At 39.2% G+C, this 21,712-nt stretch overlaps 2 protein-coding genes across 2 annotated transcripts in view; both read left to right on the top strand.

Moving 5' to 3' along the window:
• Positions 1–21,712, top strand: part of LOC108141170 (retinal guanylyl cyclase 1) — a 63,316-nt gene that overhangs the window by 33,258 nt on the left and 8,346 nt on the right. Inside the window, exons 5-7 of the mRNA XM_041709442.1 lie at positions 5,604–5,703; positions 17,225–17,335; positions 17,635–18,436. Coding sequence (XP_041565376.1) covers positions 5,604–5,703; positions 17,225–17,335; positions 17,635–18,436 — 1,013 coding nt within the window. The remainder of the gene's footprint in view (positions 1–5,603; positions 5,704–17,224; positions 17,336–17,634; positions 18,437–21,712) is intronic.
• On the top strand, positions 14,408–16,208 carry LOC108141171 (trichohyalin). Its single transcript, XM_017264399.2, has one exon. It carries the CDS (start codon positions 14,508–14,510, stop codon positions 16,110–16,112), a length of 1,605 nt encoding a protein of 534 aa, XP_017119888.1. The 5' UTR covers positions 14,408–14,507; the 3' UTR covers positions 16,113–16,208.

The raw sequence follows: 21,712 nt of genomic DNA, 5'->3' as shown, positions 1-21,712 counted from the left end.
ACGTGACTGCCGTGTGCGTGGTGTGTGTTTGATTCATCTGTGGCCGGAAGTTAAGTTCATTTGACACCAACCAATCACGGTATTTAACAAAATCACGGTAAAACAATTCGACAGCATTCAAGTAAACAACGAGCTCGGTCTTTTCTTTTCAGCTGCAATTTCCGGAAATTTGTAGCTTTTTCAAGGGATACGTTTTACGCGTATTTCATTTTACTGTTTTGTTTTATTTTTAACGGATCAGAAACCACCAAATAGTACTAGCATTAACAATTTATAGAAGATACATATATATAGAATAAATAAACTTTTTATTGGTGGGCATACACAAAAAACTATTGTTCAAAAGTTCAAAAGTAATTTTTGAAATGTTTATTTGTGGGGAGATTTGGGATTATTGTGATTAATTCAACCGTCAACACAATAGAACATGTACTTTTATTTCCGTTTAATCAACAAATAAACATTTTTTCTGTAAACCAATAATACATTTTGATCCTATGTTTTTTAATTTATGAAAATATTCTAAGTCATTTTCAAAGGGCTAAGAAACCCAGCTTAAACGTTTTGAATTTCTTCATCCAATCCGGCGTTCCCATGCATATTCATATTCAAACTTAGTAAATATGGTTTATTTAAGCCACAGCCTACATTTTTGGGCAGTGAATGAATTTCAAGCTATGGCAGGTGGCAATTAGTGGGATAGAAATATGTAGATGAAAAGTCGGGGAAAACTGAAGGTGACCTTTCAGACAATCTGGTAAAAGCCCTTCGTTAGGCTAAGTGGCAGGGACATAAAACCTTTTTGCGTCGCTTCCCACATTAATTGCATTCATCGCCCCGCCCTTTGGGGATGCAGCAATTTGCATAAAAATCATAATAAATTCAATGATGCTTATTTTGCAAGAAACCCTCTCGCTTCGCACATTTTCTCCAGCGTTTTCAGTCCTTTATTCCGCCGTGAGAGAGTTGCTCATAAAAAGGCTGGCGGCCCAAAGAGGTTGCCACTTAGGCACCGCTCAATTATTCATAAAGTTCGCCCAACAAAGTACTGCTCATACGTGGCCCAAAAGCGAGGGCTTAATGGTCAGAAACCGAGCTCCAGGGGGGCAAAGGGCCTTCAAAAATTAAATCGTTTAACAAGCAGTCAAATCTCTTTATATGGCTTCATCAGGTGGAGCCAAACACACCAATTTCCGGCTGCCATCCATCTTTACTGCCTTTATGGTCGTAAAATATTATGAACTGTCTTCAGCTGTCACAATAATTTAATTTATGAAAGCCTGGGCTCGAGCTGAGTGACGCACATTATATACCAAACTAGTCAAATATTTAGATATCATATTACCTAAACCAAACTATAAATTACCAAATGGGCAGAAGTGCTTATTGTGCGGGGCAAAAACAAATAAATTCAGCTGGAATAAAAGCACCAAAAAGCTGCGCTGAAAATAAAAGCACTAGAAATGCATAAATTGTATTTTTTCTTGATTTTATATATATAGTCAAAGAAATAAATAAATATCTTAATTATTTGTGTTTTATCAACCATTGCTCATTATATTTTTTACGTGCAAAAATATGTTGTTAGCTATTATATTATTAGATTTATATATAAAACTTTATTTAAAGAAATATAAAGGAACCAAAGAATTTTTTTAAGTAATCCTACAGTATGGAAACATTTTCATATTGTTTAAGCTACTATTGTGTCCGTGATTGTACACGGTGACATTTTGAATAGTTGCCTGGCATTAAAAGGCAATTTTCTCCGGCAGAAACAAACAATAAACCGAACAAAAATTACACGAGACAAAAAACCCATCAGACAAACATTCCGTAATTCGAATCGAATTCAATTCCGGCACAGGGCGACCGAAGGGAAGGGAAAACTGCAGAAATTTGGCATGTGCTTAGGCGAGAGTGAAAACAATTTGGCAGTGGCAGCACGTGCGCATGTGATTTGCATCTGTGTGAGTGTGTGAGTGTGTTTGTGTCAGGGTGTGTGTTGGCCAAAAGGACAGCCATTTTGGACAGTCAGTCAGCTGTGGCCCCCTCTCCTTCTAGTGCTTGCTGCTCCTGCTGCTGTGTAACTTTATAGCACCTCAATGTTTGTTGCCACTTTGCCACACAATAAAAATGCTACATCTATCCCTCTTGGCCCGAATAAAGAGCGCTGTCCAATGTAGGCCAAAACTTCATCGTTCGTTTGCTCCTTCTGCGGCGTCTTAATGGGTTTGTTGCAGCCACATGTCCAAGCCATTTATCCTCAGTTAAATGACAGCAAATTAAGTGCCCGTCGCCAAAGTTTTGCCTTCTTTTATTGTATATTAATAATAATGACGCCCTCCAAAAATAAGTAAATTCGCCCATTAATTTTTATTTCGCAAGGCCAGCTGCTGGCTGTTTCTTATCGAAAATGAATAAACATCAGAAGCTTACCAGCTGCCGCTGTATTTATTCGTTTCAAATTTATTTTAACGAAGTTTATTTATCAGGTTTTCCGAAGATTAGAATAATGATTAAAGGTTATGGGCTAATAAAACTGAAAGTTTATTTGTGTGTCGGGAAGTCTTCCACATGCTCATGAACATGTTTTCAAATGTCGTTGGCAACCCTTCAATAAGCCCACATTTAATAAGCCCACATAAATAATTTCATCCTCACCAAACACACAGAAGTCACCACAAAAGACCAATTGAAATATTTCGTATAGATATGCACACGCCCCTAACTAAATTATTAACATGTGAATAAGTTTACAAAGCTGTTATGGGTGGCAAATTGTAAAGCAGCAGAAGATATGCACAGCAACAAAATATAAAATACGGCAAAAAAAGAGGTCGCTTGAGTTGAATGGGGATAAGCCAAACATCTGATTTTCTATAAGGGCGGAGGTGGCAGAATCTTCCTTGCCTGCTTGATTTTTTGTTGTTAGAAAATCTGGAAAAAGAGGCTGGCAAATGTCAAATATTTGCTGAGCTGTGACTAATGTTGATTCTTTTTTTTGGCTCTTGGCTCCTTTGCATAACATCTCAGCTGTGGGCCAGCAGCAATTCACCTGTGAATAAATGCCAAACAACAAAAAAAAAGAAAAAGCGCAAGGAAAACTCATTTTCCGCCTGCTTGACAAAAATATATATGTACATATATGTATTTCCTTTTGCTTGGGAAATTAATTAAATTGATTGAACGTTAAACAATTTGTCCGAGCCATAAAACAGAGCCCCAACAATAAAACCAAAAGGAAGTCAAGTCAAACATCCCCACAATTCCCCTTAATTTCCCAAGTGCACTTTGCAGTCGGGGTTTCGAGCAAAACATTGCCAGGAAGTGGCACTAGGGGTATCGAAAAGGAGTGTAATACCAGTAAATGTTCCATGTACGATGGCCGGTCACGTTGTGTCAATAGACGTTCGAACTGCACTTCGATGCCAAATTGTTGCAATTGTTTTAACAATTGGCTGCATTACCCAAGCCCCTCGATGCCTCGGTAATACCCCTCTGACCATCTGCCACCCCCGGACTCTATAGAGAAAGTTTTTCGAACTTTGGCACTGCTTATTGATGGCCAAAGGAACAAGAGGGCAAAAACCAATAATTGTAAACAATGCCATTAAATGACAAGGAGCTTTCTGCTCATTTAGGCACTATACAAAAATGGCACAGAGATACGAAACTTTATAATGTAATTGGATTATTTTGTATTCAGTCTCGATAATTTAAACAACATTTGAACATTTACTTGTAGGAAACTTGTTAAGGCTATAGATTTAATAAAACTTCCTAAATTTACTGAGAAGTTTGCAACATTGAAGATGTAAAATTGCAATAAAATGTAGATAATAGGTAAAAGGATTTCGTGCCGATGCTTTTCCAAGTTTTTGCCTTTGAAGCAACAATAATTCCTTCACAATACACAACAACTTGTAGCGTTAGGATGAAAGCTTTATAATAAATAATAAATTTAAAATAAATAATAATGGACTGTCATGAAAACACATCTTGTAAGACTCATTGCTTCTAAAAGATTAGTTGGCCAAGAGTTTGTTCAATATTTGTTTGCCCATTATAGCTCAGAATGAAATAAGGGGAGCGAAAAAATAAAATGTGAAAAATCATCAAACAGATTTCAATTTTTAAGTTGCCCCCTTAACTTTGCCCCATCTGATTGCTTCCGGTATTGATAATGCCGTTGCCTTTGTTGTTGCTTTTGAAATTCAATTTTGAGGAAAATTGTATGTGTCCAAGCTGCCTACACGTATTTTCTCAAACGTTTTTCAATTTATTTCGTCTGCCAAAATAATGAAGCAGGCAAACGACCTTACAACAGGCAGCTGTCCTGCCAAACTCAAATCAAGCCGACAAATGAGTCTAAGCACAGATGAAAAACAAGCTGGCCAAATGCCGGCCGAAGAAAAAGGTCAAAAAGGTACAAAAACCAACTTAAAGCTGCATAGGTCTTCGAAAAGCCCCCTCCACAATCGCCCCCGCCCCCTTATCTGAACTGCCCCTTATCAATGGCAATGGAATATCGAATTCTTCCCCTCTTCTCTCAACGAACAAGGACCTTTTATGCCCGTGCACGTCGATGATTATGATGATGGAGCGAGCAGAAAAAAGAAGAGGGCTCGATTATTGATTAAAGTTGGTTGTCTGCGTTTGGACCGCTCAAATGCCCTGATTAAACGTGATTGAATTGTTTACGGTCATGTTGCGAATCTTGTGACCGACGGGTCACAGCAACGACAAATAGCGCCATCTAGTCATCGTTTTCAGAGGGTATTAGTTAATTTAAAAACCCACAGTTCAGTAACCAAATAGTTGAGTAATATCGAAATAAATAAATCGAGTGAAAGATTTTATCAGTTGTGGTTAGAAAAAATAGGATTGATAAGAGTTATTTGATATCAAAACATTTGCTTAACAAAATAGTGCTCAATAAGCTTAGAAAAACTGTGATTCGAGTGATCGAATGCAATACCGAGTAATTTGATGCCTTTTTAAATCCTTTTTGATAATATGTATACCTCTTTTTGGCTAATGGTGAGTTTACAGGTTCAGCTTACATTGAATTCGAATTTTACTGCAATATCTCACTACATCCGAGTATCTTTTATGTGGTATATTCTTACATTTCACAAATCTCTTAAACCTTAAAAGACCAACCATGTCTTTGTACCTACCTAATCCACAAATGCAACCCACACGCAATTTTCCATTGTCGGCTGCCAAGAGGACATCCCCTTCGTGTCCTTCGTGTGCTTCGCATCCCTCCGTTCTTTAATTGCCTGAGCATTTAATTTGTTTCACTTTAACAAACAAGGCAGCTGAGCACTAGCGTTCGTGTTTAGATTTTCCTTTGCAGCCCACAGAGACAAAAGGTGACTGTGAATGGTGGAATGGTTGGGATGGTTGGATCAGAGACTGAACAACAGAGTAAACACAATGGAAATCATGGGTTGGGACAGCACAGAGTTATGTTTATAGAGTTGCCAGGGGTCGGAGTCGGAACCTCCTAGTTGTTCATTTCTAGCTATTCAGTGCGAGTAACACGGCAGAACATCTTCAGTCTAACATTGAACTTATCCCATTATTTTTTGCAGATCTCCAGCAATTTTCTGCCATCTTTGGAAGCAATTTCCCTGGCCGTGCAAAGCATTTCCACCAAGTTGAACTGGTCGCAGGTTGATATCTATGTCGGCGGTAAGTTAATCACGTTTTGTGTCTAAGCTTTACTATTGTTTGTTTTACACACACAATTTAAAATCTGAAAAATGCACTTTTTGTCGTCTGTTTTTAGATTCCAAATCATTAAAATTAAAGTTTTAAAACTTTATATAATTAGTACCACTCTTTTTAAGCTCTAATGACCTCCGCTAGAAGTTAATTACTTGCCCCAAGCTACTCCCACTACTTTGAATAATGTGGCTGGCCCAATTATAAGCCCACATTTGGGAGAGAAGCTAACAACCCTACCTAGATCTCCTTTCATCACATCCGATGCCAGGGTCGATTATTCCCAATCCCCATTTTATGGTTAAGGGCAAGAGCTGGTTGCCTAAATGTTAAATAAACACATTTGCCGAAGGAGCTGGGTGAGCGGTGGCTGTGGGCGTGGCAGTGGCGGGAGTCGCGCCCACGTAATGTTAAATTATGGGGTCATCAGGAATTAAGAGGGGGTGCGAGGATAAATGTGCGGCGGAGGGAAGCTGCTTGTAGCCAACTGGAAGTACACGTGTGCGTATACGCAATGCAATTAGTGGTGACATTATTATGATTAACGCTGCCCCTGTGTTAGTGTGTAAGTGCGGCTGGCTATCGGTGTGTGTGTGGGTGTGTGTCTGCTTGCTGAGTGTTTGCACAAACGCTGACAGGCACAGAAAGATAGCGAACTACTGTGGATATAGGGGGAATAAAGGGGTCCAAGGAGGACAAACAGAGCACCATTAAGTTGACACTGCTGCATTTGGAATTTAATTAGGTGGCCGCGCTAATCAGGCGAACTACCAGCCACTGACGTCCTGTTTAAATACCTCGCATGTTGCCAATTAGTTTAACTGACAATCAAACACAGCCGTTTAGCAAGCCACCGGCGGCAATCAATTAAAGATTAAGCGAAAGATAAAGCTAATTAAAGGTTTATTTTGTTGAAAACAGGTATTTCGATTTGTCATATCATTTTAAGATGTTCTTCTTTTCATTGTTGTTTCTATATACATACATATGTGTGATTACAACATCAAAAGTGTAAAATAAAATGAATACCTAACCTCTTGTTATGTACACACAGTTCAAGCTTGACAAAATTGTGCAAATCGGACAAACAATATAGGAAACCACCAGGATTTTATTGACACAAGTCTTAAATCGACTTTCAGGTATAGCAAAGGTTTAGAGATTTTAAGTGTTAGGTTCATTCCTGTCTATTCTGGGCAGTTCTCTTACTCTTACAACTTAAGTGCCAACAATTTCTTAGCTGACCAAGTTTGTTGACCTCTCTCCAACTCTGCACTTAGTTGTGGCAAAACAAATCCGAAGAAAGTAAAAAGTGCAAATTATGTGACAGCAGCTGAGCAAAGGAGAAATGGCATAAAAACAAAGTTATAAAATAAAAGCGAACACAAACCACAGAGACTAAGAGGCAAAAATGTAAATCCTCAGCACTCGGAAACATCACCCAAATACAGATGTCATAGATGGTATGGGAACAAAGGATATCTCGACGAAACGAAATAATGCTGTAGAATCAAACGACAGCTAATAAAATCAGACAGCCAAACAGTCTGACGGCCCTTAAAGTTGCCCGACGTAACCATGAAATTTTGCCAAAAAATAAGAAAACTTGAAATGTTCTCCAAGTTTAACTCTGGTTAGTCATCATTATTGCCATATATGTACCTACATCTGAGTTATTTTTCTCATTAATACTATTAAAGTTAATAACGATTATTACACTAAATCAAAATTCCGGCTTGAAACCGTTTGTACACTTGTTTTCGCTGAAATCACCTACCTAATCAAATTTTTTAAATCACCAAGCCTAAGATATTTACAAAAAATATACGTTTGTCGGTTTGTATTGTAAGACAAAAATGTCTTCTTCGACTATTAAATACCCGTTACTCTAACAAATTTCAAACCAAAATATTGCCCCACAAAAGATTTGTGGTTTAGGTGGCGCCATCTGTCGAACTGCATTGCCAGCACTAGAAACCCACCCCTCACTTAAAGTTTTTTAACTCTGTCTCTCTCTACCTGTTTAGATGTTAGTAAGTTATTAAGTCCTCTGTTGCCGCTGCTCTGCCGGCAAAAAAACACTATCCTCTGCTCATTATTTAGGGCTGAGGTGATCGCTGATGTAGAGAGACAGAGTGAAATAACTGTTAGCGGGGGATAAGTGACCTGCACGCTTTTAGCTTCTGATATTAGCAATGGAGTTCGACAGTTTGCGTGGGAATGTTTAGTTTGAAATATGTTAGCTGAGAAACTGTTCACAACTTCGTTGTGAAATATATACGCATTTACGTCGAGATAAGTATTATATATTCACGACTTTAACATATAGCTGTTATAGGAAAGATCCCAAAACAAAACTTTGTCGTTTGGCAATATTTAAGCATATAATTCAAGTCGTATTATACGATATAAATTACACATTTAAATTTTTTTTTAATCAAAGATATATATTATAGAACTGCAAATTTCAAAAAGTATAATGATCATTATTATTTTTAATGTGTTCAAACTTTTCCGTTAATATAAATTTAAACATATATTTTTGTTTTAATTTGCATATAATATATATAATCAATATAAGTTTTCTTGAGCAAATTGAACAGAGTTTCCCGTTCATACAGCAAAATCAGACTATCACCACTTTGTTTTTGCAAATAGGGCGTGCGTATAAACTTAATATAAAACGCTCACACACATCAAGTAATTTTGGTATCTATAGGACGTGACCTAGTCAGGTTAACATCTAGGCAGCCATTCAAGGAGGTGAATGCCAGATGGGAACTTCAGTACCCGAGGTCTGAGGTCCTTGCAGGACACTGAGATGGGAAAACAGAAGAGGGAAAGAAAATCCCCACGCACTTCCTTTGATTTATACCCATACGAGTCCTACTGGGACCAGAAACATTTTTATGAATAATGCTGCAACATCTTTGTCTATAAATAGGCCATAAACCGAGGATGCTGCCTGTAGACATTAATCTCAAGTGTTTAACAATTAACGTGATGGGCCGGGATGGCCGGACATTTGGGCAACGCCCATCAACTTTTGGGCGGCATTCGGTTTTACGACGGCATAATTAGCGGGAGCTGCTGTCCGCCTTTTTATGATTTGTTTTACCCTAAGTGACAGCTAATGGAGTCGAAGTCCATAAAAAGGTGACCCGCAGCAAGGCCATATGCCGGCGATTTATTGGGCCAGTTTTCGCGCTGATTGCTTTGACTTTCTCTTTGACTTTGGGCAGAAAGCGAATGGAAACTTGCAATTTCCATTTCAAGTTATCTTTATCGTCATCTTTGTGCTCTCGGCAAAAACAAACTGATGACGAAGACGATGACAACACCATGGATCCAATCAATGTACTGTGCCGAACACTGCGCGAAGTTTTCTGCTCGAAGATTGTATCGACTGCATTATGTAAATTGTGTGAGCGAACAAAAGCAATTTGCAACTTTAATTGCATTTCGATGGACGGCAGCAACTTTTCCACCCGCCACACCCCATCCAACAATGAAAACTGCCAAGAGTACAGCTGCCAAGTATGTTATAAGTTTTTCCTCCGCCACAAAAACCCTCGCACGAATGTTAACTTAATTATGATCAAGTTTATGCGGTCTGACGTTGTGCTGATAACACTCGAAAATTCACAATTAAATATAAAGTATGTGTGGCATATCTTTCGGGCAGGCGTGCTGAGTAAATGATGGCTTCATTTTTAATGACCCCCATGCCGAGTAAATGTGTGAATATTTAAAGTAATTTCAGCCGAAAGTTTTGGTTGCTTTGGGTTAACTTGATTGCCCTTTGATGGAACACGTGTGCTGGGCCATCTTTGAACTAAGAGTTACTTTTGATGGGCGTACAAGTATATGATGATCATTTAATAGCCGGGCTAGGGTCAACGTGGTGTGCAAAGTGAGATCCACAGCCAACTCTCGGCTTGCGGCAACTCTAGCAGTTGAAGTGTTGACAGCATCCCCATGGCGAACGCCTATGCAAATGACATAACGTATACGCCACGTGCGGTGTGAGATGATTGCGTTTTTGGGGAACGGGAAGAGGCGTTGCGAAGCTTAGACAAATAAATGTGGTTTCAGTAGGCACCCACAACCTGCTACATTTGATCCTCCTATCTTTTATGGCTCTGGCCAATTTATTTACCCGCCCGCCATTTAAATGTGCTTCTGCGTATTTTCAAACAACATTTTTGGTTTCCTCTATTCCGTTTTTTTGGCGGCAACAAATGAAAAATAAACAAAAAACAAGAGAAAATAGCATTCCAGCTAACCCTAACTGAGACTAAAAGCGCAGCACGTTGCATTTATTTTATTTAGCCACCTGAAATTTGATGTTTCGCAAGGACGCAAGTGGCGGTGTGGCTTCTGTATATTTTAAAATTTGCAATGCAGTTTTCTCTTCTAGTTGTTTCTTTGGGTGGTGCATTTTTGTGTGCTGCTTTTTGTACCACTGCACCACTGTTGGTGAGTTGATTGTAAATAACAACGCTTGACTGACCAAACTCGCTGGCTAACCCACACAAACAGATGCCAGTGCACTCGGATGCGCTCTATATACTTATTTTGCGCAGCTGAGGTCAAAATAATATAAGAGACACCCAAAAAATTAAATAATAAACATTGCGCTTTTATTATTTATAAGTTTATGTTGGCTTAAGTTTGGCAAGTAGAACCTACCATTCGTTTAAGTTTAAGCAAAAGGGAATTAAAATATATTTGGTTAAGAAACTAAATACCAAGCCCTTACTATCGGTGGAGTCACATTTAATAAACTTCTACGGAAACTCGTTCAATCCCGATCAGTTTTCCGGAACCTTTTTCTGTCTTTTGACGACAATTGTGTCTTAAAGCTTATTTTTTATACCCATGCAGAGGGTTTTATAATTACATTTTATTTTTGTTCCAGCCATATATATTTATTTTAGATCAGCATCACGAGGAGAGTCGATCTACCCATATATGTTTGTTCGTCAGTCTGTCCGCAAGCTAGTCTTTCAGTTTTAAGGGGGGGAGTAGGGTTTTAAATTTTTTTTTTTTAATTTTTTTCTATTTTTTTCCGAATTATCAATATGTTTTGAATATTCTGTACAAATTTCAAATCAAGCCGAGTAACGCTAACGGAGTTACAGCGTTTCAAAGAACCGGCCGTCACAGTACCTTAAATAATAATTAAATAAATATAGTATTTAATAAATAATAATTAAATAAATAACTAAAATATCTTTATAGGTTTATAAGTGTTCATTATGCTGACCACAGCTGTTTGAGAAAATCTCACATACACCAGCAGCTCCGAGTGAACGCGCCGCAATTTAAATTTTGAGTCAAGCGCATGAATATTAAAATGCATAAAATGAAAAAGCACAAATGCAAATATGAGCAAGAAGAGCACTCATCTGCGTTCGTATGAGAGTGCCTTGTGTATTTCGCAGTACGTGAATGTGAATGTGAATGTGAATGTGAATGCAGCAGACAGTTCGCGTTAAGTATGCGCTTTTCCCATAGTGACATACCTATGATGTGAACGTGAGTTTGCTCAAAACCTTGGCATTGGGGCCCAGTTGCCAGTTAATACCCAAATCCGTATGATGAGGAGCACTTGCCATTGCCTGGAAACTGAATTGAAACAAATAAGAAATTGTATTTTCCTCTACGCTTTTAAAGTTGAAGCGAACAGCTGCAGCTGTTTATCACACAGACACACGCAAATCGGTTATCTTTGCGCTGCAGTTATGACATTTTGTTATTGTTCGTGGAGAACTATGCAAATTGCCTGAAAATTCAACCACACAACTTTGTCTTGAATGCGGCAGTGCCAGGGCTTCAAAGAAAAAGAAAATCCCAGCCGAAGTGCATATGGCTGAGGCTCACGATGAGGCATGGCAGGATGTCGTCTGCGTCCTCGTCTTCGTCCTTCCACTTTCTGCTGCGCTGCGTAATTGCACAATTTTGCACTTGGGCAAACATGAACTTGCCAATCGCAGGCGAAGGAACTCCGGACCACGCTCCCATCTTGGCATGAAAGTTGCGACTCACACTTTGAAAAACTGTTACAAGCTTTTAACAAATTCTTTTCTCCATAACTAACTACTTAGTCTAAAGGACGGTAGGGTTTTCGAGGGAAAAAAGCGCATATTTTTATGCAATTTTTTGCGGCGTAACCTATAATACCATTTTTTTAAGTTTAATTACATATTTTTATACAATTTTTGAAGAATATTAGAAATAAATTGTAAAGAAAAATAATAATAAATAAGCCGGTAATCGTGAACCTTCGAGGTAAAGACGAAGAGTTTTTTTCTATTTTTTTTACCACATTGAAGTGAAAGACGAGATTTTATCTACAAAAATCGAGCTTTACTTATTATTAAAAAAAGTAGAAAAAAAAAACTCTTCGTCATTTCATGCTGATTTATGAGGAGAAGGTAACCCCTTAAAAGAAGGTTGATCTGCAAAAGAGATGACTGCTTTTTAATTTATATTGCATGTACATATTTCTGTTTCAAAAATCGAACACACCATAATTAAATTTTGATAATAATTCACTAACGCGCATCGTTATGCAAATATTCAAATAATGTTTTAACGATGTTTGTTAGGCTTACTACTTCAAAGAAAACACCATCGAAACATACGAGACGTGTGTTTGGTTTTTCTCCCATTTGGGAAATTATAATTATAATTATAATTGCCACAACAGATGGAAGTCAAGTTAACACACACCCATATATGGTGTAGAATAAGCTAATTGTAAGAAGGCTTTTAAGATACTAAAATTACCAAATGACTAAAGTCATTGCTAATTAACCAGTACTCATGGCTTGGGGATTAAGAACTATTATTTTATTTAATGGTTAAAGTAATAAATAAGAGTAATATATAAAAGTGTTACAATTTTGTAGTTTACTGAATAAAATATATATTTTATTGATCAATTTGACCAAGAGATGGTTTTGTGTGTAGTCGGGAAACTTGTCAAACGGGTTCTTTGATTTTTTTTGCAAAATTTGTAAACAATTTACTACTTCAAGTTACCTACATTTTTCCTACTATAGTATATAAGAACATATAAGAACTTTTTTTTTAAATCACATATTTAAGTTTTATTTTAATACTTTCGTGGTATTAAAGCTCATCTTTCTGAGAATGGTTTAACATCCATTAGTTTAAAATTTACTTTAATTTCTATGACAATTGTTTTTATTTCATAAAATAATTTAAACATTTAAGATAGTAATTATAAATTAATTTGATGGACTGGTCCGGTATGATAAATTTACTAGGGTATTTCACCTTCGGAGTTTAAAGAAGGCTCTCCTGTCTTACTTAGTTTCATTTCCACCTCTCATCCCCAATGAAGATGTGCTGCTCCTTTTAAACGAAGTTTTGGCAGGTTTTCCAGCTTACATTTCAGTTAATTAGCGTGTTGTCAGCTGCACTGCTAATTGAGTTGATAGAGGGGCAGAAGGTAAGGAAACGAAATGATAAAGCTGGCAATTCACCTAAATCTAAATATTTATAAAAGACGTTTCACTTAAGTCCTAATTTAATGTACGGTGCGCAGTGATGCTGCAAATTTTGTTAAATGCTTTTGACAAGACTGCTTAAATGCACTATCTCAAAACAGCCCTGAAAATGAAAGGTTTAACATGCTATCTAGACACTTTTGTTCCACGTTTTGCCATATTTTCATGTGTTTTTGGGTTATAAATTAAGACGAATTATGCACATTGGCATGACAATGCACTCCATGGACCTTGCATTGGCTCTTATGATCTATGACCCATTTATCCGGGGATATATGTCAGTTCAATGGCGTCTAAAGGACAATGGAGGTGTTGGTTGGATGTGTTTTTGCCCTTTTAGAGGCTCATTTCTTGGTTAGATTTTTAATGTAAACGTAAAAACCCAATTACACCCGAACTTCCAAAGAAACATCAAAGTTATATTATAGTTATAGTTATAGTTATAGTTATAGTTATAGTTATAGTTATAGTTATAGTTATAGTTAGTGAATCAGCTACTCTCTTATAGAACATAAACAATTTTAAAAATTATTATACTTAGCTGTATTTTGATTTAAAGATATGTTTTTTGTTGATTATTTACACCAAATTATTTAAAAAGGAAAAAGTAGGATGAGAATATCAAGAATTGTTTTTTATTAATACATAAGCCAAGCACCTGAATATATGGCTTTATCTTTGAATTAAACTGATCAGTAATCCAAATAAATTTAAAATGTATTGAATCTAAGTAGGGATAAATTTAGTTTTGAATTAAAAAAAAACAAATCTACTATATTCATATTGAAAAAACCTTATAAATATGTTAATGATTACATTATCATGTTTATAGTTTTTTTTTTAAATTTTTTGAAAAACAATGTGACATTCAAATGTTTTAATGTTTAAAAGTATGGGGTTTTTTCTCTGGGTATAGTTCCCGAAATCTCATTGTTTATACTGACAGGAAGGATGGTCTTATCAAGTCTTTTACATTATAGGGTCAAAAACGGTTCTGTAGACCTTTTAAATACTTTTTAACACGCCATTGCAAGTAAGAAGTGCATATTGTTACTCTTCAATTTTCAAAACAATTTAACAAAATAATTTCCAAGCATGCCTTCAAATCGTCTTTCGACCTTCCTGTCAATATTTCCTGGAGCAGAATCCACATACACTTTGAAATTACTAGAGCATTTTCACACCTCCCTTGTACATTTTTTGTTAATTCATTTCGATAACCCCGCCACAATGCAGAACTCCGGTCGCGGAGCGGACCACTTCAACTTCATCACGCGGACGGACCGCAAGAGCCTGCACACGCAGATCGGACTGCTGGTGGCCAAGGCGAAGCAGGTGACTGCGTCGGAGCTGCAGGAGCGCAGCAGGCGGCTGAAGAGCATGCTGGACGCGGAGGACAAGCGCTACGAGGAGGAGTTCTCGAACACCGTGAAGAACCGCATCGACCAGGACATCAAGGAGCGGAAGGAGCACCTGCACGCCATCAAGGAGCAGGTGGCCAAACAGCAGAAGCAGTTCCTCGAGGAGAAGCACATCCAGCAGGTGATGCTCGACTGCTACGAGATACGCGAGGCATTGCGGCAACGGGACCTCGTGGAGACGAAGATTGTCCAGGAGGAGCAGATACTGGAGAACCAGCGGAGGAAGCGGCGCGAGTGCCAGCAAGAGCAGCAATGGCTGGAGCTGAATCGCCGCCGATGGGCCCAGTTCGACTGCAACCAGGCGGAGGAGAACCGGAGGCGCCACCAGATGCAGCAGCAGGTGAATCACGTCCTGGCCGTCCAAGTGGCCGAACACGAGGAGCGGCGCAAGGAGGAGGAGGCGGAGAAGAACGAGGAAGAGCGGGTCCTCAACGCCCTGCTGGAGGAGATCCGCCTGGAGGAGTTCGATAAGGAGCACCAGCCCGCTCCAGTGGACCAGTTGGCCTACCAGGCCGAGCTGCTCAAGGAGATCGAGCGCAAGAGGTGCGCCCGCCTGGCCGAGTGGGAGGCTGACAAGGCCGAGCACATAGCCTTCTGCCGCGAAACGGCGCGACTGGAGGAGGAGGCTCGGGCCAGGATAGCTCAGTCCAAGAAGGAACTCAACCGAGCCACTTTGGAGTACCTGGCCTATCTGCGGCGCATGCAATCCCTCGAACTGGGCATCGGCAAGATGATGGACGAGCGCATCGCCGATCTCTACCAGCTGGACATGTGCACCAAGGTCAGCATCTCGGAACGAGTGCGAGTGAAACGGGAGGCGGCGGAGAAGTGCTACGAGATCCTCCGCAAACAGGTCTGCGAGGACTACGAGCGCAGAATTCGCGCTGACGCAGAGCTCCGGGAGAACAAAATGTTGGAGAACCGATTTGTTCATCCGGAGGTCACTCATCAAATGATCGTGTGCCGACAGATCCGCTACAAGGCGGATTTGGATGCACAGATCAAGGAGATGAAGCGCATCCAGGCGGAGGAGGACAAGCGGTTCGAGAGTCGCCTGATGGCCGCTGTTGACAATCCCGACGTCTGCCGCCGATTGGCCAAGGAGATCCTGGAAAAGGGCATCGACTATCTGGCTCCGCATCCCAACTGGCGGGTGATGGCCTGTAATCCCAACAAATACGTACCCAAACCTCCGACCACCCAGGAGGAGTTCAGTGCCAGGATGGCTCAGGCCAGTGTGGACAAGTGTCCCTGTCCCAGGGAAGCCCGAAAGCACTGCGGCTTCATGGCCGAAGTGGGTAGGCTGGATGTGCCGCCCGAAGGGGCTAAGTCCCCTGTGGAGAAGCCTGTGGTCGAACCGGTCCTTAAACCACTTAAACCTGGACTCACAGGCTGCCGCTGCAAATTCTATTAGTTCTGTTAGTAGGAATTATACTAAAAGCGATTTTAAATTGTGTTAAGAGTTACAACCTTGAGGCTATTTAAATGCAATAAATGTATTTCTGCCAGACTCTGAATAGTTGAACTACCGTTGTTAAGGCGATGTATGCTTTGCTACTACTATTTGCTTAGGACTTAGCAAGCAACACAATTAAATTAACCATTTTTCATTTAATTAAATTCAATTCGGCAAACAGAAGCCTTACAGTCATAACAAAACTTGAGTTTATTTTTGCCAGATCGTTCCAATAACATTAAAAGGTATATTCGTCCCATTTCAAAGATGTTCACTTTTAAGCCAAGAAGAAAGGCTTAAAGTCGAGTGACAGCTTATCAATATCAAAATAAATATGGCCCAAAATGCATGCTCATTACTACAAGCTAAGAGAATTTTCGAATATCCAAAAATGTATATTAAAAGAGAGTCGATAGACATTGACCGAACAAAAATACATTGATAGATCGTCTCGGCTATTGATCCTGATCAGGAACTTACATACTTTATAGTCTAAGAGGGCTCAAGTACTGTTACTATTGTTACTTTTCCCAGTTATGAGGTACTAATACTCCAAATCCAATGCTTCAAAAAAATTCGAAACATTAGAACACAATAGAAATGATGTTGCCCACGGTGTTGAATCGTGCCTATGTTCTTAATATGCTTTTCAATAAAAGACATTCCGTTGTGAGTACATAAAAATGTTCGAATCGTCTCGAAGCATTCGAGTTAATGAAAATATTTCGAAACGTTTCAGTTATGTGTTTCGAAACATTGAAACAATGAGTCATCGAATCACCGAAACATATGAAACATACTCTGTCTAGGTATTGCACCCGTTGTTCCCTCCCCACTGCCATTAAATTTGGTCCAAAGCCAGTTCCATATCCACTTTCGGTGAACATCGGTTTGAACTGGATAAGCACATCACATACTAAACCCCCATGGAAACGCTCATTATGAACCTACCATGGGTTGCGAAAGCCAGAAAGGGGGGTGCATCGTGCAACAGCCAGGACACACATGACACTCCTTACTTGCCACAAAAACGCAATTTAATTTCGACATCCTCCCACTCTATTTTTCAGACGACAATTGGGGCCTAGGACTGGCCATAGCAGCCAACTTGCATGTGCCGTATCGCATCGAAATTGGCAGGACAGTACGTGACCTGCATTCGCAGGATAAACCGGGCAAAGGTGAGTATCGAATCCACTGGTCACTGGACCGCCTGCACTGAGCCAAAATCAATGCTACAAATTAAAGTGTGTTCTAACAGAAATCTATTGTATCTTGTACCTTTTTAAAATTAAATGCTATCAAATATTTACTTTTGAATACATACATATTATTGCCAATATTAAAATATTAATATCAAGTTGATATTAAGTATGTACATTCAAGATTCTTAATAACTGGCGTCCTCAATGCTAGGCAATTATTCAAATTTGTGTTGTCCCTGAGGCAAAGACTCACCGCATTCGGTTTCGGTTTTCAGCAATCATCATCACTGCCCCGCTGGACGACGGCAGTACCACGCGGCTCCTGTCCAGCATCGTGGCGAAGTGGGATGCAGATGCGGATGCGGAGGAGCCCAGGAGGCCGCACACCAAAATCCTGCTCATCGACATGGCGGCCAGCTCATTGGACATCCAGCACGGGTTCTACAAATATTTGACACGGATCGGCGGGTCGGCGGGGCAACGGGACGGCTCCGGGGGCAACACGACCTCTCCGGCGGGAGTGGTCAGCAGCAATCTGTTGGTGCTGACTCTGCTGAGCGACAGACATCGACACTTTCTGAACGCGGCCGGATTGATGGCAACAATGCAGAGTTTTCGCACGCCCCTCGGAAGTGCTGAAACGCGAAACCACACGGAACCACCGCCCACTGGCCAACGCAACGGCAACCTGGACAAGCTGTACCCCTATCGCAGTCTCTTCCCGCTCTACGACACGGTGGCAGCCACCGCCACCGCCACGGCCACCCAATCGGATGCGGAGCAGGCGATCCCCAAATACGATTTCGTTGTGCTGGACATCGTTAGGGACGTCCAGGTGGCCACTTACAAGTGGCGACCCCTGCTCATCCTGGAGAGTGACCAGCAAAGGGGGCCGCAGGGTGGCCAGGGTGGTGCCTACATCACCCACTCCGTGCAGCCGGGCTACGACGAGTGGCTGCTGGTCAGCAGCGTCCTTCTGTGGCAGTGCGGCGCCATCTGCTGGACCATCGCGGCCATTTGCGTGGGCCTCCTGGTCATCGCCGTGGCGGGCATTGTGGCCGCGGGCATTGCTATGAGGTGAGTCAACAATCAGGTTTTAATTTGCATGTTCAATCGTAAGTCACTTCGGAAGTAGGCGTAATACTTTGCCAATGAGGTGGGATCTTAACAACCAGATCTAGTGCATTAAAGGCCTCTCCTGATACAGTCAATAAAAAAAAAGATAAATAAAAGCTTAGGATATAAACATCCAAATGTGTTAAAACTAAAGTGATCTGCTTAGCGTCGAAGAAAAGCAACAACAGGTTTATTTTTTAAAATCTTTGGACACTAACAACTTCGGCAAGCCAAAATTTATATATTGATATTAAAAAACGACTATGGTGCCCTTTTTATTAATATTTTATTACTTATTTATTTATTTTTTAGTTTCCGAATGTTTCAACGGAAGCTATCTAATATAGTCGTCCGTTTAAGTTAAACTACATAAACGTTCATAGTTTAATAAAAATTAAACCGTAATTCTGAAATATTAGGCCTTAGCTATATTAAATTAAATTAAAAAAAAAACATCAAAGCATCCGATTGTTTCTATAAAAATTATATTAGTACCTGCAATTAAAAGATAGCTTTTTGGAAAGTTTCAAGCACATAGCTTTGAACTAGTTTGCGACATGAAGACAACTTTTGGAACAGTTTTAAGCAGATAGCTTTAAAACTGAGGTAGCAACACGAAAATATTCCATAATCAATTTAACAATAAAAAAAGTTAAACGCTTGTCTTAAACATAAGTAAAAACAAAATTTAAACTTCTTCTTAAAACTGGGATAAAACAAATCACCTTATCAGGCATTTATTATCTGGTATAAAACCCAAACAAACCTAGAATATTCTTGTGGTACTGTTGAATGGTTTATGTCCGTTGCTGTTGGGTAATTAAGATTCCGGGCAAACTTTTTGTTCGCCTGCAAATAAAAAATGACCACGCCCAAAAGGCAGCGGCTCGTTCATCTTTTTACAAATCCTTGTCCCGCGAAATGGCCCAATATCCATTGGATTGGGCAAAACGTATTTTTGCGCGAGGCAATTTCCATTTTGCGCGTCCTTGGTTTTCCATTTTCCTGTTAATTGCTTCGATATGCCCACAGTCGAGAAAACGCAGTTTCAACTTTATCTTTCATTTGCGAGCACCCAATTTAGTGAAATTTAGAATTTAACTTAGTTTGTTTGCAATCTATTTGATGTTAATCAATCCTAGTTTCGGTACAGGCATAAGTTAATGAAGTTTTAAATGTATGTATATCGGAGATTGACAAAATTTAAAACTATACTTCACACCGTAAAAAGTCTGCTCTAAATGGCATGCTTAAAATTCTTGTAAGCGTCAAGAAGGGGCAAGCTTAAAAATGCCCATTTCTTACCTATTTCCTTATTCTTATTTCTACTTTAAATCTAAAAATAATCTTTTATTTGGACCTTTTAAATCCGTTTAAATAATAAATTGCATACAAACCGGACCTAATTATACTTATCATTCAGTAAATTTATACTTAAAAAAAAAAAATTAACAAGTTCTATAAAGGTCTTAATTATGTTGTCATTTAAATTGACACAGACATAAAACGAGAGTTTCAGCTTCACTTCGCTAACGTAATATTGGTCAAATTATTGGCGGACAATTAAAATGGTTTATTCATGGGCTAAGTGAACGCTCAGCGAAAATTCACGAGTTGAATTAGTGCTGTTCATATCAGATTTTAGTTGGCCGCATGGAAAATCAATACCCGACCGCCCATTCAACTCCCTCTACGCTTGTACTCAGTCATTCACAACGGTTTGGCCATTAAAACAGCATTTAATTAATTAATTGCCTTCATCAAAGCGTGCCTCAAACTCATCTGGTTAGTTGGCATTTATTCATAAATACGCCAAGTGCGGTGAAACAAATCATTTACTGTTTGACATGCCGGTAAAATGTCCTGTGAGTGTCCTGAGTGTTAACCCCCAACCTCAACATGGGCGCACCAGAAATTAAACTAGTTTTACATTGCCGCCAACTTAAAGCCGCAACAACCGAGATATTTATTTTCCATCACTCCCGTTCACTAAAAAGCAACTCATGAAGTTTTAATTAGCGAGAGCGACACGAAGCAAAACAGGGCAGCTTAAACCAAACAACAAATGGCCAACCAGGCCAGGAAGGACACACCTGTGTGGGCAAACGAGAAACAAGCAAACGCTGGATAAATAGAAAACAACTCTAGGATAACGATGTTGCAAATACTCTTGGGAGATCCACTTAATAGAAGCGGTGTAAAATAATTTTAAAATTTGAATAAACTTTTCTGACCGATCTAGTCATATAGTCATAGTTGACTAATCGAAAACTATAAGAGATAGCAAAATGGGATTAAACATACTAATTGTTTCGAAATATTTTATTTAAATTGTATGCTCAAGAGCCTACTCCACTGTGTAGTACTAATTTGTTGGGAAACTAATTTGATAAATATAAAATAACAGAAAAGGCAATTAATCGTTAGATTAACTCATGAACTAACCCTGTCCGTGAAAATTCATTTTTAAAAACCAGCATTTGAGATACGAAGGAAGGATGGACACACCTGTGTGGGCAAACGAGAAACAAGTAAACGCTGGACAAATAGAAAACAACTCTAGGATAACGATGTTGCAAATACTCTTGGGAGATCCACTTAATAGAAGCGGTGTATAATAATTTTAAAATTTTAATAAACTTTTCTGACCGATCTAGTCATATAGTCATAGTTGACTAATCGAAAACTATAAGAGATAGAAAATTGGGATAAAACATACTCATTGTTTGGAAATATTTTATTTAAATTGTATGCTCAATTTATATTAGTAAACTAATTTGTATAAATATAAAATAACAAAGAACGCTGCTTAATCTCTAGATTAGCCCATGAAATTACCCTGCCCGAGAAAATTCATTTTAAAAACGACATTTAAAATAGTCTGTTTAATATTTGCTTAGACTGGGTGTTACCCTTTACCGCTTTTAGACCTTCTTTAACTGTAATGAGTTGAGTTATACTATAAATAAGACCACAGAATGCAAAGCGAAACTCCTATTTCTCTTTTTTTTTGTGGAAGGAAGTTCGAAATCTAGTTAACAACCGGCACACGTGTGTCCGCAGAGTTTTTCTTCTTCACATTGTGGTCAGCCCATTAATGCCCCTAACACACTTAACTAAACTTGGCTGTGTCCACGTGGCAAACTTCTGGCATAACAATTGCTGCATGAATTTGCGGTTTTGCAGGCTTCTCTTTTTTCCTCCAAGTTTGTGGCCAGAAGCAGGAAGGACCAAGTC

The sequence above is a fragment of the Drosophila elegans genome, unplaced genomic scaffold, assembly GCF_018152505.1.
Source record: "Drosophila elegans isolate 14027-0461.03 unplaced genomic scaffold, ASM1815250v1 contig_476, whole genome shotgun sequence".
NCBI classification, from domain to species: domain Eukaryota; kingdom Metazoa; phylum Arthropoda; class Insecta; order Diptera; family Drosophilidae; genus Drosophila; species Drosophila elegans.
Note: the sequence above shows the minus strand (reverse complement) of the source record. Positions and strands in the feature narration are given on the sequence as shown.